The 15903-nt window shown below is 31.5% G+C and overlaps 1 protein-coding gene across 1 annotated transcript in view; it reads right to left on the minus strand.

Moving 5' to 3' along the window:
* The window catches only part of LOC110659793 (DENN domain and WD repeat-containing protein SCD1), a 42643-nt gene extending 28693 nt beyond the window's left edge, over positions 1-13950 (minus strand). The window contains exons 1-8 of the mRNA XM_058153927.1: positions 13432-13950; positions 13249-13342; positions 9885-10086; positions 9481-9622; positions 9263-9363; positions 7497-7560; positions 7190-7303; positions 1314-1534 (exon numbers count right to left, since the gene is read on the minus strand). Coding sequence (XP_058009910.1) covers positions 1314-1534; positions 7190-7303; positions 7497-7560; positions 9263-9363; positions 9481-9622; positions 9885-10086; positions 13249-13342; positions 13432-13605 — 1112 coding nt within the window. The 5' untranslated portion in view covers positions 13606-13950. The remainder of the gene's footprint in view (positions 1-1313; positions 1535-7189; positions 7304-7496; positions 7561-9262; positions 9364-9480; positions 9623-9884; positions 10087-13248; positions 13343-13431) is intronic.
* Positions 13951-15903: the final 1953 nt, after the last annotated feature.

Here is a 15903-nt window from a genome sequence, read left to right on the forward strand (position 1 = left end):
ACTTTGGAGAAGTACTTTAGAGTCAAAGGGTTTTAAGTTAAGTAGAACGAAGACAGAATACATGCATTGCAAGTTCAGTGAAGGCCAAACTGGTGATAGGGAAGGAGTTAGTTTGAATGGAGTGGTACTGTTCCAAAGTAATCACTTTAAATATCTAGGCTCAGTCCTTCAAGTAGATGGAGGATGTGAGGAGGATGTTAGTTATAGGATTAAAGCCGGAAGGTTGAAGTGGAGACGTGCCACGGGAGTTTTATGTGATCGTAAGATTCCCAATAAATTGAAAGGAAAATTTTACCATACAGCCATACGACCAGCTATGTTATATGGTAGTGAATGTTGAGCCCTGAAAGAGTCGTATGCATCTAAGATAAGAGTTACAGAGATGAGAATGTTAAGGTAGATGAGTGGCCATACTAGACTAGATAAAGTCCGTAATGAGAGTATTAGAGAAAAGGTAGGAGTGGTGCCAATTGAAGATAAGTTGAGAGAAGGGAGATTGAGGTGGTTTGGTCATGTGAAGCGTAGAGATACGGAGGCTCCAGTTAAACAAGTAGAGCACATTTGGTTAGAAGATAGAAAGAAAAAAAGGGGTAGACCTAAATTGACTTGGATGAGAGTAGTACAACATGACCTAGAAGCATTACACATTTCTGAGGATTTAACCCAAAATCGTTCAGAGTGGAAAAAACGAATCCATATAGCCGACCCCAAATTTTTGGGATAAAGAATTAGTTGAGTTGAGTTGAGTTGAGTTAGGTTGCAAGAGCAAAATAAATAAATAAGTGGACCAAAAATGACGTGGCCGTGGGTGTCAAGAAGGATTTAGCCTTGAGAGTTTAATTAAAAAGAATGGCCTTCAACTTAGCAGAACGAAAAAAAAAAAAAAAAAGGAACGGTATAGTCAATCGCAACATCAGTCTAAATAACCAAGAAAGGAGGAAGGAAAGAAAGAAAGAAATAGGAAACCAACAACTAACAAGCATTCAACTAGAACTTAATGCCATGCAAAAAGAAGAAATAGTATCTAATCCACAATCCTTAATAAATGTAAGTCTTTAAGTTTCTCCAATTTTCAGTTAAAATAGATTATTTGAAGTCATTATCTCCTTTGCTACGAGGGTACTATTCTAAAGTAATAAAAACCTAGAACATCATTCAATTTAAATTATAGTAAAACCAATTTTCATTTTGCATGAACAAGAATGTGAGAAGAATATTTCATAATTATTTATATAATGTCCCGTTAACAAAAACTATCAGCTTAATGAAAGCAACAGGTACTTCATAAACATTTCACATTCACCCAAGATCACCTAAGTTGGAGGTCGTGATCATCCCCCCAAGGCTTGTTGCAACCTTTAAAATATTGCTCAGATGAACCAAACACACCAGCCTTCATTTGATCAATACTCATGACATTGGGGACCAATAACTTCAATACCTCACTACGCAAAGAACTTAATTCTGGCTCCGGGATAGGGGGTATTTCCTCTGATGTGCTGATTTGGTTATAGTCAAGGTCTACAACAACTACCTACAACAGAATAAAATAGGGACAAAATAACATTTAGATTAATCTAAAAATAAAGACTTTGAGTACATCAACTACATACTGAGTGTGTGTGTGTGAGGGGGAGAGAGAGAAAGAGAGAGAGAGAAACTAAATTCTTAACACAATGTATTCCAAATTATTTCATCATAATTGTATAATAATAAAAAAAAGGAAATAGGAATTCATAAGATCACAATATAAGCAATAAATGGTCATGTAACAACCTAGCATCAAAATATAAAGTAAAAACTTACAAGAGAGGAACTGTGAATCCTAAGTACCAAATGTTGTTAAACAAAGGTGCAAAGGAAACAATTAATCAATGGTTGAAAGGCTTCCATTTAAGCAATAAATTGAAAACATATGCTTTGCATGTTTATGACCCATGTTGTACAATCAATTCTCAATCACAAATTTGGCACAAGTTGTAACAAAAATAACGGAAATTAACCTTCAATCCCAAACTATTTGGAGTCAGTTATATGGATCTTTTTTTGCCATTCAACTCTTTTTGAAACCAATTCTGTATTAATATTCAAAAAATGCAAATTTTTTTGTGCTACTTCCCTCCATGTCATTTTAGGTCTCCTTCCTTCCCTTCTCACTCATTACACCGCTAACTTATCACACTTACGTATTAAGGCATTCGATGCTCTATGTTGGACATGACCAAACCATCTTAATCAATCTTCTCTCATTTTATCTTTAATGTATGCTACATGTACTTTCTAGTGAATGTGATCATTCCTAATCTTATCCATTGTCGTATTCTCAAACGTTCATCTTAACATATGCATTTCTATCATACTCATCTTGTGAATATGTTGTATCTTAGGTGCCCAACATTCATTCTCATACAATATGCTAGCCTGATCATAATTCTATAGATCTTAACTTTCACTTTGTCAAGGATCCAACAGTCACATTCCATTCCAATCCCTCTTGTTTTGATTCTATGAATTACATTCTTATCCATTACTCTGTTCTCTTAGAATATAAAACTTCAATACTTGAATTGATTGCATTTTGGCAACGAAACTACATCCAATTGAACCTCCCGCATACCTTCTACAAAAGCTAAACTAGCAATGCACGAATTTCATCTTACTTCTACTCAGCCTAAAACCCTTACTTTCAATAGTTCTTCACAGCTCCAAGTTTTAGCTAACTTCTTCACTAGCTTCATCAACTAAAACAATATCATCTACAAATAATATGCATCATGGGACATCATCTTAAGTAAGACTGATTAGCTAAGATAAACAAGTACAAACTCAGAGTTGATCCTTGATGTAAACCCACTGTTATAGGAAGCTTGTCCGCATCCTTTCTCCCACTGTCATTACACTTGCGACTGCCCCTTCATACATGTTCTTAATGACATTTATATGTATGAGATAGACTCTTCTCTTCTCTAGCACCCACCAAAGAACTTCCTTCGACAAATTATCATATGCCTTTTCTAGGTCAATAAATACCATGTGGAGATCCTTCTTCCTCTCCTCATAATTTCCATTAATCTTTTTTTTTTTTTTTAAAAAGCTCTATAGTAAATCTATCAATCATAAAGCCAAATTAGTTCTCTGATACCTTAGCAGTGTCCCCAAGTCTATGTTCAATCACTCTTTTTCCATAGTTTCATAGTGTGATTCATCAGTTTAATGCCACGATAGTTTGTACAATTTTGGATGTCTTCTTTGTTCTTATAGATAGGAACCAAAGTGCACTTCCTCCACTCATTTGTCATCTTTCCAAATTTTAGTATAGCATTGAATAACAAGGTTTTTCAAGCTACTCTATCCTCCCTAAGGCACTTCCACACTTCTATATGATACCATATGGGCCACAAGTTCTCCCTATCTTCATATTCTTCATAACCTCTTTAACTTCAACAAATATAATTCTACAATTATAGTTATGCTTCGTTTGAACATTAAGGTTTGAAAAGTCATCCTCATGACTCACATTGAACAGCTAATCAAAATAACATCTCATTCTCTCTTTGATATCATTAAACTTTGTGATTATCATCTTTAAAGCACTAGATTTAATTTAGGTATCTATCCCTTTTTCCTTTCTATTGAGAATTATAAATCGAAGAGTGTAAATATCAAACTGGTAGGCTACACATTGAACTAGGCTCCCCATCACCAAAATAGCCTAAGCCATTTTTGTTTGTTTTGCCAACACTTATATGCCCTTTAATTTTCTTACACACTCCTGATGTGGGACTTGTTACCACAAGTTATATTCTAACACTCCCTCAAGTGGCAATCAGGACATCCAATTAACACTTAAAACCTAAACTTGAAACACAACAGTAACACTGGGAAATTGAATTAAAACTAAAACCAAGCTCTGACCTACTATAATACCATGTTAAGAATTAGAAGAATAATAAAGAAAGATAGAAAGAAAGGAAAGAGAACCACAAAAACTACATCTTCATTATCTTTTCCTACATCTTTGATAGAATAGAAGATCATGTATTTATATACAACTCAAATCCCTAAATAGGAAAAAGAATAAAATCCCTCTAATTATGCTCTACTAATTAGAAATACAAATCTTTGCCTATTTAGAAATATAAATCCTACATTTGAAAACTTAAATTTCTAAAAGGAAGGAATGAAGTCAGAAAATTTTTATTGAGAGGGTCGAGCCAATCATAATATATCAATAAAATTATTCACACATATATAGTGTACAAAACATATAGTAAATAAAAACAATATAAATATCAAACTACAATAATTTTTTATTGATTCAAAAAAATTATAACAAAATCTCTATAATAAATATAAGTATTACAAAATTAGAATTTTGATTATTATATAACTTTATAATATAATTATATTATTATAAAAAATAAAAATCAACAGGCATCAAAATATTATATTAAATCCTTATATAAAATTCACTTATTCAAAGGCAAAAAATAAATATAAACTCCATATAGCTTGATTATATGGCATAATAAAATAAGATTAAAAAAATAATAATCCATAAAATTAAACAAACATGAAAAATTAAAGATTAATAAAATAATAAAGTAAATATATCATATAAAAATAAATGAATATTTAAGTTAATTAATCCAAAAGTTGCATTAGATTTGAGATCACTAATTTCATCTAATTGTATATATGTAAATAAAAAATTTTTTAATTTACATGAAATAGAGGAGAGAAAGCAAAAGAAAAACAAAGGAAAAAAATTTATATTTACCCATAGAAGGAGAGGGAGAGCAAAAATAAAAACATAATAATTTTAATTTGTAAATATAAAAGCTTGAATAATTATTTTTTAATTGAACTTTTGTACTTATTTAATGACAATCAAATAATTTTAATATTTTAATTTAAATCATAATATATAAATTATAAATTATGAGAAACCAATAGAAAATTAAAGGGAGAAATTAATAAAAATTTCAAAAATAATTAATAAAATATTAAATTTTATACCTATTAAAATATATATATATATATTTATTTTTCTTTTTTTTTTTTGAAGGGAGGGGGGTGGGGGGGGGTTGGGGGCGGCGCAGAAGAGGGGGGAGGAGAGGGGAAGGCTCCCTTAGCTCCGCCTCTACTTAAAGGCCTCATCATCTTTTGTTAGTAACTTTCTATACCATTCTCTTTTCATTTTTATTGTTTTTTAAATCTCCTCAATTCACCACCAAGACTCCTGTGAGCATGGTCATCTACCTTAGGATATGCCTAGCATTTCTACTACTATTTTCTTAATGCAACTCACCGTCGCCCTCCATGCAATATCAACGTCATTGTCTAAATTCCATAATTTTTATCAATAGTTTCTTCTTAAAAGCTATAGCTTGTGTCTTTTAGGATCCATTATCGAGTTGTAGGTTGTATATATCTCTTTCTTTCTTCACTCCGCCCTTTATCTTCACATCTAAAACCACTAGCTTGAGCTGAGTAAAGCCTCACTAGGCATATCTTTGCAATTCTACATAGAGCTTTGTCCCCTTTTCTAATGAGGAAGAAGCCTATTTGGCTATATAGTTACCTCCACTCTTAAAGGTAATCAAGTGTAATTCCCAATTTTTTTTTAGATATAACAGGTGTTTTCCAAAAGCAGATCATAAGCCAAAACAAATTCTAGTATGGCCTTCCCTCTATTTAACATTTGTTTGCTTTAGAATTTATTAAAAAGGAGAATTTATTATAACATAAGTGAAATTGCAAAAAGGTATCGATATTTTTAGTTAAATAATCTTTAAGGGGTTATTTCTATGCAATCCGCTAGTCCCTATCACTTTCCTCTTCAACCTTATAATAAAGTAATAAGATAAAGATGATGCAAGTAGGAGAGATTGAACTATCTAAGAAACTAATATCCAGCGGAATAAGTCAAATTGGGAGATCAAATGAAGGCCAGGCTAAAACATCATTTTTTTGCCTTTGGTAGGGAGGGGAATTGAGGTGAACAAACAAAATGTCATGACCTAGGCCCGCATGGTCTATTGGCCTAACAACTAGGTCGAGCCTGAGCCTAACCACATGGCCCAAAAGTCAACCCCTAGATGTTAGTAGTATTTCACTAGGCTGGCCCTTATACAAAAATGAGATCATAAGTTCATTTTCGATGTTTACAAACTCCCCATTCAAATCACTGATGAGTCAAACCATAGCCCAATATCCCATAATCTTGGCCCACTAGGTGAGTTGCAAGTTCTAGAAGTGGCTCCCACCAACTTCCCATAGAGTAGCACTTAGTCCTACACTGCACTTAGTTATGCACTCAAGCTAGTAGGTTGCTTTGATACCATTTTTACAACTCGAGCCTACATGGACTACAAGCGTAACAAATGAAGTGAGGTTGGGCCTAACCACATGACCCAAAAATCAAACCATGGATGTTAATAATAATTCACCAAAGCCCTTATATACAAATCAAATAAGAAGACCTTTTCCAATATGGGAATTGGTGTTACACAAAAACAAAAGCAAAAGACCAATACAGAAAAAAAAATAAAAAAAGGAAAAAAAAATAAGGGGTCAACTAAATCGGTCAATTCAAATTCAAAACAAAATTTTTAGATTTTCATAACTTTTGACCCAAATATTAAAACAAAAAAAAAATCAGCTAATTAAACAATTACTAATATTATTTATAGTTTATTTTCGGAATTTAAGTTGGTAGATTGATTTATGTTGTTGTGTTACTGATAAAGAATTGCATTTTCTTTTCATCTTTTAATTCATAGAAGCAATTTTTTAATTGACATATAGTTAGCTAAGATTTGTTGCAGTTATCATATTTAATCTGAAATTTAGCTTTTAAAGGTAACATATTATGTCAAATAAAATGGGCACTTTTGCTGACTATTTCCAAAAGGATTAAACAATTTGCACCAAAATCCTTCTGTGTATTTTAGCAAACAGAATCAGAAATTTTAATGATTTTCCAGATTACAATACTTAGTTAAGCCATCCCTAACAAAATGTCCTGATAGAGGAACTGTTGCCACTTGACAATTGCTAAAGAAAATAACAAAAACATGAAAAATTGCAATAAGATCTTACAAAATATTGCCAACCCAAAACATATTTAACTAAAAAAACAAACAAGTACATCCAATAAAAGCCAAAGTACAAGCATAAAACTTACACCATCCATTGCAAGATTAGATGTATCAACACCTGAATGAAGACCCATCATATACGGTGTCGGAGCATCAATATAGTCTACTCCACTGAAAAATAGTAATGGAATGTAGACATGCTTCAGCACAACAAACATAAAACAATTAGATCACAGTAAGACGAGAACAGAATTAACCTATGTAGTATGAAATCAACTGCAATGTCCAGCAACAAAACAAGAAATGCAGAATATAATGATGCAAAAATAGACGTTCTATTCCAACCCGATAACAGAGTGATGGACTTCTATGTATTTATTATTTAGAACTTACCTGCCACCTGAAAGGGTAAATTAAATGGCATATGGCCTCTGATACGAGAGTTAAAATAGAATACCTGTAAAAAAACCAGATAAAGTTACTAAATTTTATAATAAAAACTACATGATTTATAATGGAAATGTTGAACCAAAATGCAAAAAGACTCCATATATAAGAAGAAAATACAGATTAATTTGTGGTTATTATTGCTCATGACCAAACCATACATATTTTAAGTATTTTCTCTAGCATTCACGTTATGTTGACCACATAAAACTTGAAATAAGATAGTATATATATATGATAGCTTGAAAAATAGTAGAACTAGGAAAACTCTGACAAGGTGATGATATTTATATCAACAAAGCTGATGAGAGCCACGTTGAACAGACACAGTGCTTAGCACAGAATGGACCAACTTAACAGCTAAAAAATGCTTCAATGCACTATACACTCTACAGTCCACAACTCCACATGCTATACACTGCCAATGTGTATTAGTATAAGGAGTACAGAGATTGTAACAAGCAGCAACAATGCTCGCACAGCAAAGATGCTATGCATCCATCAAAGATGATGCCACAATCACATAGGGGTTGTTGAACTTTAAGATTTGGTTTGATAAATTCTTATTATTTTATGTTCAAAATTGATGCAGTGTGAAGCTTAAATAGAACACACTCACACAATACAATTAAGTTATTTGAGAGAAAATCTCTGCAGAATCTTATTAATCAAAACTCAAACTGAAAATACATAGCATTAAGGCCTATTTATAGGGGTGAGCAGATTTCGGTTCAAACCAAAAAACCGAACCGAACCGATTCAATTCGGTTCAATCGATTCGGTTTTAAAATTTAATAGGTTCGATTCGATTTTATTTTTAAAAACATTCAGTTATTTCGGTTCGATTCGGTTTTAAAGAGAAAAAAAAATTGGTTAAACCGAACTGAACTGAATAGTAATTTATATATTTAAATTGACCAAATCAATTTTTGAATTGATTTAATTTCAGGGGGAATTTATGAATTATATTTAATTTTACATATATAAATTGTTTAATTTCATTGATTAATATTTATTAGGTTCAAACCAAAGTCAAAATTAGACCAAATAACTTAAAAATCAAGTCTAAATTAAAAAATCAAAACAGATCGGTTTGAACCGAACCGAAATAGAATGGTTCGGTTCGATTCGATTTTTCATCTATTTCGGTTCGGTTCAGTTTCTAAAATAAGTAATTTGGTTTTCATAATTTAATTCAGTTCGGTTCGATTCGATTCGGTTTGAACCGAATACTCACCCCTACCTATTTATACAGTTTTTAATCTCCTAATCCTAATAGGAAAATTAATCTTCTAACAAGGAAGTTTAGATAAACTAAATTTCTATAGGAATCTAGACTAAATAGGAAAAAAAAACTTAATCCTAATAGAAATAGGAAAATTAAAACTAATCCTAATTAACATTGGGAAACTGATACTTTGAATAAAAATTAAAAAAAAATCGAAAAATGAAATTCCAGCCAAAATAGGACTCCAAAATGTGTCGACAGAAAACCAATAAAGCATATTTTTAATAACATTTTAACCTATTCTGCACAATTTTCACTGTTGTGACCCATAGGAAGTCACTTTTGATTTATTAAATGCTATCTGGCAACTGAACCAAAAGCTAAACGCCAAATATAATGGTAAAATCAAAATGATAGCCAATCAATATATCATTGCTTGCTTAAACAAATATTAATTGTCAAAGGCCAAAGGTCAGAATGATACTTGTTGGATCGAAGTAAAATCCTCCTCTCAAGCAACACAGCAGTAAAAAATTTGATTAAGTTGTCAACATCCAAGCATTGTACCAGTGGCTGGAAAGATATCTGCATTTCATGAAATTGATGTTATTTTACAATACAATCAAGTTTTTGTTGGCATTTACTAAATTACAAATCAGCAATAGTATATTTCAGCTAACAAAAAGAAGAGAGATGAAATACATCAACATGAGGAAGCCCTTCTTTTGGTGGAGCCTCCACACAGAGTAGCCAATTCTCAATAGCAAACAAGACTCGATCCCTTCCAGGCATAGGCAAAGGTACACTGGACACCATGTATGCTATAACATCCCATAATGGCTTGCTGAAAAATTTTGCAGATCCAAGAACTTAAATTAACAAAAAGACTACATGCATTTCTATATTATGGATGCAAGAAAAGTTTGCTTAAAAACATACTATAAAATCCTAAAATCACATAAAATATTCTCATAGCATTTTTTTAGAGTGTAAAAGATTACTAATGATGTGCACGTCACTAGGAGGAAATAAAATAAAATATCTGGTCAACACTATCGCTAGCCATATTACAAACGCTTAAGCCTTCATAACTAGAGGATTCTTACCTGCTTCCACTGGGGGAAAAGCATAGTGTAAATATCTCTTCCAGTGCATTCCGAAGGACACGGAAACTAGGTGAGCGAGATACAAGACAAATACATTTGTCGGCAAATGAATTTGCTGGTATATGGTAAGCTTCAGCAATATCCTCACTAACTGGATCCCGAAAAGCAATGCAACTGACATAAATTTTAGATCCATCACCCTCTGCAGAAAACATTTACATTAAAAAAGTAATACACTTGACTAATCTCATGAAAAAGCATATTTAAATAAAAGAAATATAAAAAAGGATCACCATTCAAAAACAGAATTCTACTCAACTTCACCATGCCTCAAATCTAAACTAATTGGCAACTAGGTATCAGCTACACATATCCATTTTCTCCATTCAGCTCCATTTAGTCCACTTCTAGAACATCTGCCTTATTAAGGCAGAAGCAAAACTTTAAGATTTTTAAAGAAACTGTCCATCTTAAAGCGATTTACAGTTCAAACTGATGGAGAAGTTTCTTTTCTTAATCTTTGATTAAGTTATTTTGGTCAAAACCTAATTTTATTAGGATTTCGTGTTCAAAGCCTAGTTTTACAAGGATTTTATGCACAAGAGCTATTTTGTTAGGATTTCGTGTTCAAAACCTAGTTTTACAAGGATTTTATGCACAAGAGCTATTGCAATTAGGTTTTTATGCTATATAGGGCCGCAATACTCCGTTTGGAGGCAGATTTCTGAGATAAATAAATCCAGTTACAGATAGATATTTTTCCTGGTTGTGTAACCAGAAATTCAGCCAATTTAGTTGGTCTTTGATCTCTTAGTTTAGGGGTGAGCATCATTCGGTTATAACCTAATAACCAAACCGAATCGATGAAATTCAGTTATTTTAGTAAGAGTAAATTCAGTTTGGTTCGGTTTTCAATTAATAATAATAAAAAATTTCGGCTTTTGGTTATCGGTTCGGTTACCTTTGATTTAGTAACCGAACTAACCGAAATAACCAAATTTCAATTAATTAATACATTAATTATAATTTTATTAATATTATATTATTTATAATTATTATTTTTATGATTTTATAATAATATTTAACTTATAATTATTATCTTATTAATATTAAATCATATTTATTATTTTTTATAAATAAAAAAGAATATAAATATATTATTATTAATATTTTATTAAATAATTAATAATATAAAATATATTTTATTTTTTTTGGTTAATTGGGTTAAAACCAACCGAATATTTTCGGCTTTGATTAATTTTGGTTTTCTTTCGATTTCGGTTCGGTTCGATTAATAATTTTAGAGTCGGTTAATAATTTGGTTAGTTGAAAATTCGGTTCAGTTCGGTTCGTTTAACCAAATGCTCACCCCTATCTTAGTTCTCACCTTTCACTATTCACTTGTGAAATCTACAACGTAATTTAGGGAAGGGTCGATAGCTATCTCCAATAATGCTTTCTCCAATTATCCAAAAAGGCATATCTTTCAGCATTGTATTTAACTTCTGAAATTTCATTCCATTTGCTTCTTGATTTCATGCTCTCATTGCTTCAAAAAGTGAATAATTTGTAGACGAAGTGTGATACAGGAATTAAATGAATTTCCATTTGCTTGAATAACATGGGCTTTAAAAATGGCCATTACATTATGTTATAGCTTATTATTTATAGGTTTTTTAAGGGATTGTTACTCGTTACCCCGTTATTTAAAGGCAAATCTGAGTTGTATTAGCATCAGCCATTAACACCATTATGTCCGTTACCTCAATAATTCAACTACTAAAAAACGCATGCAAGTAGTGTTTTCTTCAGTTTTTGTTTTTTTCATTCTCTGTGCATTCCAACCTTCCAGCTATTGTTTCTATCACATTTTCTCTCAAAATTTCACATAAACTTCTCCTCTTTTCTACAAATCTCTCCCTCATTTTTTTAAACTAAGATCATCATAAATATTTCTATTTTCCACGACTATTATTTGTTTTTTTACATAGTTGTTGAAGAAAATTGTCTGATATTAGATTTGTTGTTAAATTAATAGTAAGAAGCATTAGCTTGCACAATCTATAGGTTTATGTGTTTTTTTTTTAATTTGAACTATTTTTCAAAATTATTTTTGCTCAAATACATTATTAATTACAAAATACATCTAATTTGATGCATTTATGCTTAGTTGTGTATCTTAATTTACTTGTATCCACCAATATCACTCATTTCATAAACTTCGCAAATTTTTCAAAAAAAAGTTGCTTATGTTACGGCAGGCCTGTTTCCACTACCCACAATTGCGATCGCAATTTAAAACCATGTTGTTGAGTAACCACAGAAAACAAGGTCAAAAAATAGAAGTTGCACAAAACAATGAGGACATCCAAGAACGCTAAAAGGTTGCAATAATAACTCCAAAGGCAGGAAATCAACAACCAATGTATTAGAGCTGCCCACAAAATTCGCACATGCAGAAAAATCCTCAAGCCAACTATCTCTCCATTTCCCACCTTTATGAGCTGATGTGATGACATCTACTTATCAGGGACCTTACAACCCATTAACATAGGTAAAATCAAAGAAGTGAAAAAGATGGAAGCACGAAATATCTTTTTTATTGCTTCTTTCTTCTCATCCAAATTATTTTTTTCTCTTGCCAGCCAAATAGGGCAGGCTAGCTCCTTACCTAGCACTTATCACACTAGTTTGAGTCCCCCTATTACCCAAGTGAGGTTGATAATAAATGTACTAGGCATCAGCACAAACTATAGCATCTCAGCTCATCTTTTTACTTGTAATCTTTACTTCTGCATGACTATATTATTCTGTATGTCTCACCATCAAGGTTTTAGGCTTTTTGCTGATAACCAGTAACACCCATATATCAGGCTTACAAAAGTTACATATTGTACCAATCGTTGAAATAAAGAGATACAAACTTGAACTGAAAATAGATAGATTCTACACTTTCAAACAATGTTCCCAATTTCTTTGACCAAAAAAAAAAAAGAAGCAATGTTCCCAACTTCTTTTATATAGTTGTTCCCCGAGGGAATGGAACATTACAGATCAGGGGAAAGAAAAGAAGCTTCTTCAAACAAAACTCAATGCAACGTTTATCAGGAAGACACCATAAATTTCAGAAACTAAGCTCAGAAACAAGTATTGTCCTCAAACTTCACATTTCTAATTGATCATCTCCTCACTTCACATTTCACTGATATAACATACACCCATCTACGATAAATCTAAAGTTACCAATGACTGCATTAATTCTCAGTTTTATCAAAAAGTAATACCTTGGTAAAGATGCAACCTAGTTATGTATTCTTCTCTAGAAAATTCCCAGTAATTAAAAAAAAAAAAAAAGAAGAAGTACCAGTTAAGACAATGGGATAGCTCCGTGGAAAACTAGAGGCATCATTAGCATCAAATCCAGAGGAGAAGAGCTCCACACCAGCAGGCAGAACACACTACCAATTCAAAGGGAAAAAAAATGGAAATCAGATCTAAAACATGAAAATTACTTCCGATAAAAGAAAGAAGAAGAAAACAGACATACAGTAGGGAGCTGGGGAGGAGGAGGAGGATACAGAGAGTGATTGTCAGGAGGGTATTGGTCGAGCAGAGAAGGCAGGTACAATACTCCCGTTCCATGATACCCTTTGTTCCCATCCAAGGTTCGAATCTCTGGACCCAGTCCACACACCACAAAATACTCGAAGATCCGTGCCATTTTGTGATTGATGATTCCACCTCTCACCTGAATTTTGCTTGTTTTCCTTTCTTTTCTGGGGATGATTTGAAATGATCAGAAGATGAAATGGTGTGAGATTTGATTTGGTTTCGCTAGCATTTTTCTCTTTTACTTCTCAAAGAATGGGCGTGGCGAGATCAGGAATGGAAATGAAATCAGAACTGCAAGTTGCGTACGGTTACAGTGTTACAAGTTGGTTTGATTTGGCTTATACACCGCTGACGAGCTTCCGCAACTGAAAATCAGTCTCGCTATAGCCGATGACGATTATTAGAAGGATTAAGGCCAAATGCCCCTGACCTTTACTCAAAAGGGAAGGATTTGTTTGGTTGGGGCGAGAAGGAGGTTTAATAAAGTAAGGGAATATTCGCATGGTAAAGCATGGTACGGTACACAATAGAAGATAACAGTTTTATTTTTATTTGGAAGGAAAATAAAGTCAATGAAAATTTTATAATTTTTTTTATTAAATAATATTAAAATATAAAATTAAATATAAAAATTATAAAATTATTTTTTATAAAATTTATTATTTTATAATAAAAAAATTAGTAGTTATTTTTATAATAAAATATTAATTATTGAATCTTTTATGAGATTTATCTATAATTAAATTTTTAAAATAATAAAATAAAGCTTCACTGATAATTTAAAAATAGTAATATAAATTTATTTAAATAATAATTATTTTCTATTTAAAATAAATAATTTTACAAAATCAAAATTGAAATAAATTGAGGGAGTACCAAATGTAAAAGCATGCAATATTAATATTTTATTAATTTTTTTTATTTGTTTATTCACTTTTTAAATTAGTTTAAGTATTGGGTTTGCTCCAAATAATGTTGGATTATTATTTATCTATGACTTCTATTTTGACGTTATCCTTAGCATATTAACATTATCACAATTAAAATATTGTTGGTACAAAAATATAAATCAACATAAAATTTACCTTTTTTTCTATTGAAAAATAACCAATTTATTTAAATATTTTTTATATCTATTGTAAGAAAATAGTAATATACTATGCCATTGTATCATAGACTAATAATCATTTAACAATACAAAGGGAAATAAATATGGTCACCCAAAACGTGCAAATTTAATATGCAAAACCTGCATATGATACAATGGAATAAAATATAACTTGACACCTAACATGAATGATAAAGTTAATTTGGCCTTTAGCATAATAAATTAACATAGAAATGGAATCTTTTCTAATTCATAACCTGCGAGTTGATAGCATAGAAAAAATATAATATTGTGTACATCTACGCATGCAAAGTCACAACAGCAAAGTGCCACATATTTTAGGCATACAAAATCAACAAAAGGTGATAACCATCTCATTAACTTGATGGCCTTCAATTGCTATGAAATTACAACCAAAAATTTTGGTCCATCACCATAATTTCTAACTGGTAAATATAACCTATAACTATATCCTTAACATATTGTTCATATGGTGGTGAAAATACTAATTATATGGACCATTACCTCTAACCATCATATGCAGCAACAAAGTTTTGCGTCATTCCATTGGGCGTCTAAGCACAACTCTCAACATCTCTGGTTTTTGCACAAGGTAGATATAAGCGGTAAACAACATCTCTGGCTCAATTCCAATATCTATTATTAGAGTTCATATCTCACTCTCTAGAATCATAAGTATTTTACTGGCTTGATGGTGTATGCTTAGGATTAAAGTTGATTGAGGGATAATTAACCTAAGAAAGATGAAATCATGCATGATTGGGGGAGGGTAGAATTCGGTCAACTTGAGGACTAGAAGAATTGATATGTTTTAATTGAATTGATGTGAAATTAGAACTTAGATGAAGTGGTAGATGTATTTAATGAAGTGAAATTGTATGAAAATTCATGGATTAGCAAGATGGGAAAATTAGGATTTTAGAAGAAATTAGGGATTTTTTAGAATTATTAACTAATTGATGTGTATAATGCTCAATTTTGGTCATTTAGTATGTTTGGAATTGGAAATTGAGGAATTAGTATGTTTGGAATTGGAAATTGAGGAATGGGATTGAAAGAATTGAGGATTGTGGAATTGTTAAATTATGGACCAATGAGTTGTTAGTAGTATGCCCTAGAGCATATCATTTAGTATGTATCTTGTACATGTTTTATTAATAAAAGGCATTTTCACTTTTCCATTTACATAATATATTTATGTGTAATAGAAAAGGTTCATTGATATTTTGTTATAAATTCTATTCTTAAGTTGTTAAGAATATGAGTGACAGTATTTCT

The sequence above is a fragment of the Hevea brasiliensis genome, chromosome 9 (genome assembly GCF_030052815.1).
Source record: "Hevea brasiliensis isolate MT/VB/25A 57/8 chromosome 9, ASM3005281v1, whole genome shotgun sequence".
Taxonomy (NCBI): domain Eukaryota; kingdom Viridiplantae; phylum Streptophyta; class Magnoliopsida; order Malpighiales; family Euphorbiaceae; genus Hevea; species Hevea brasiliensis.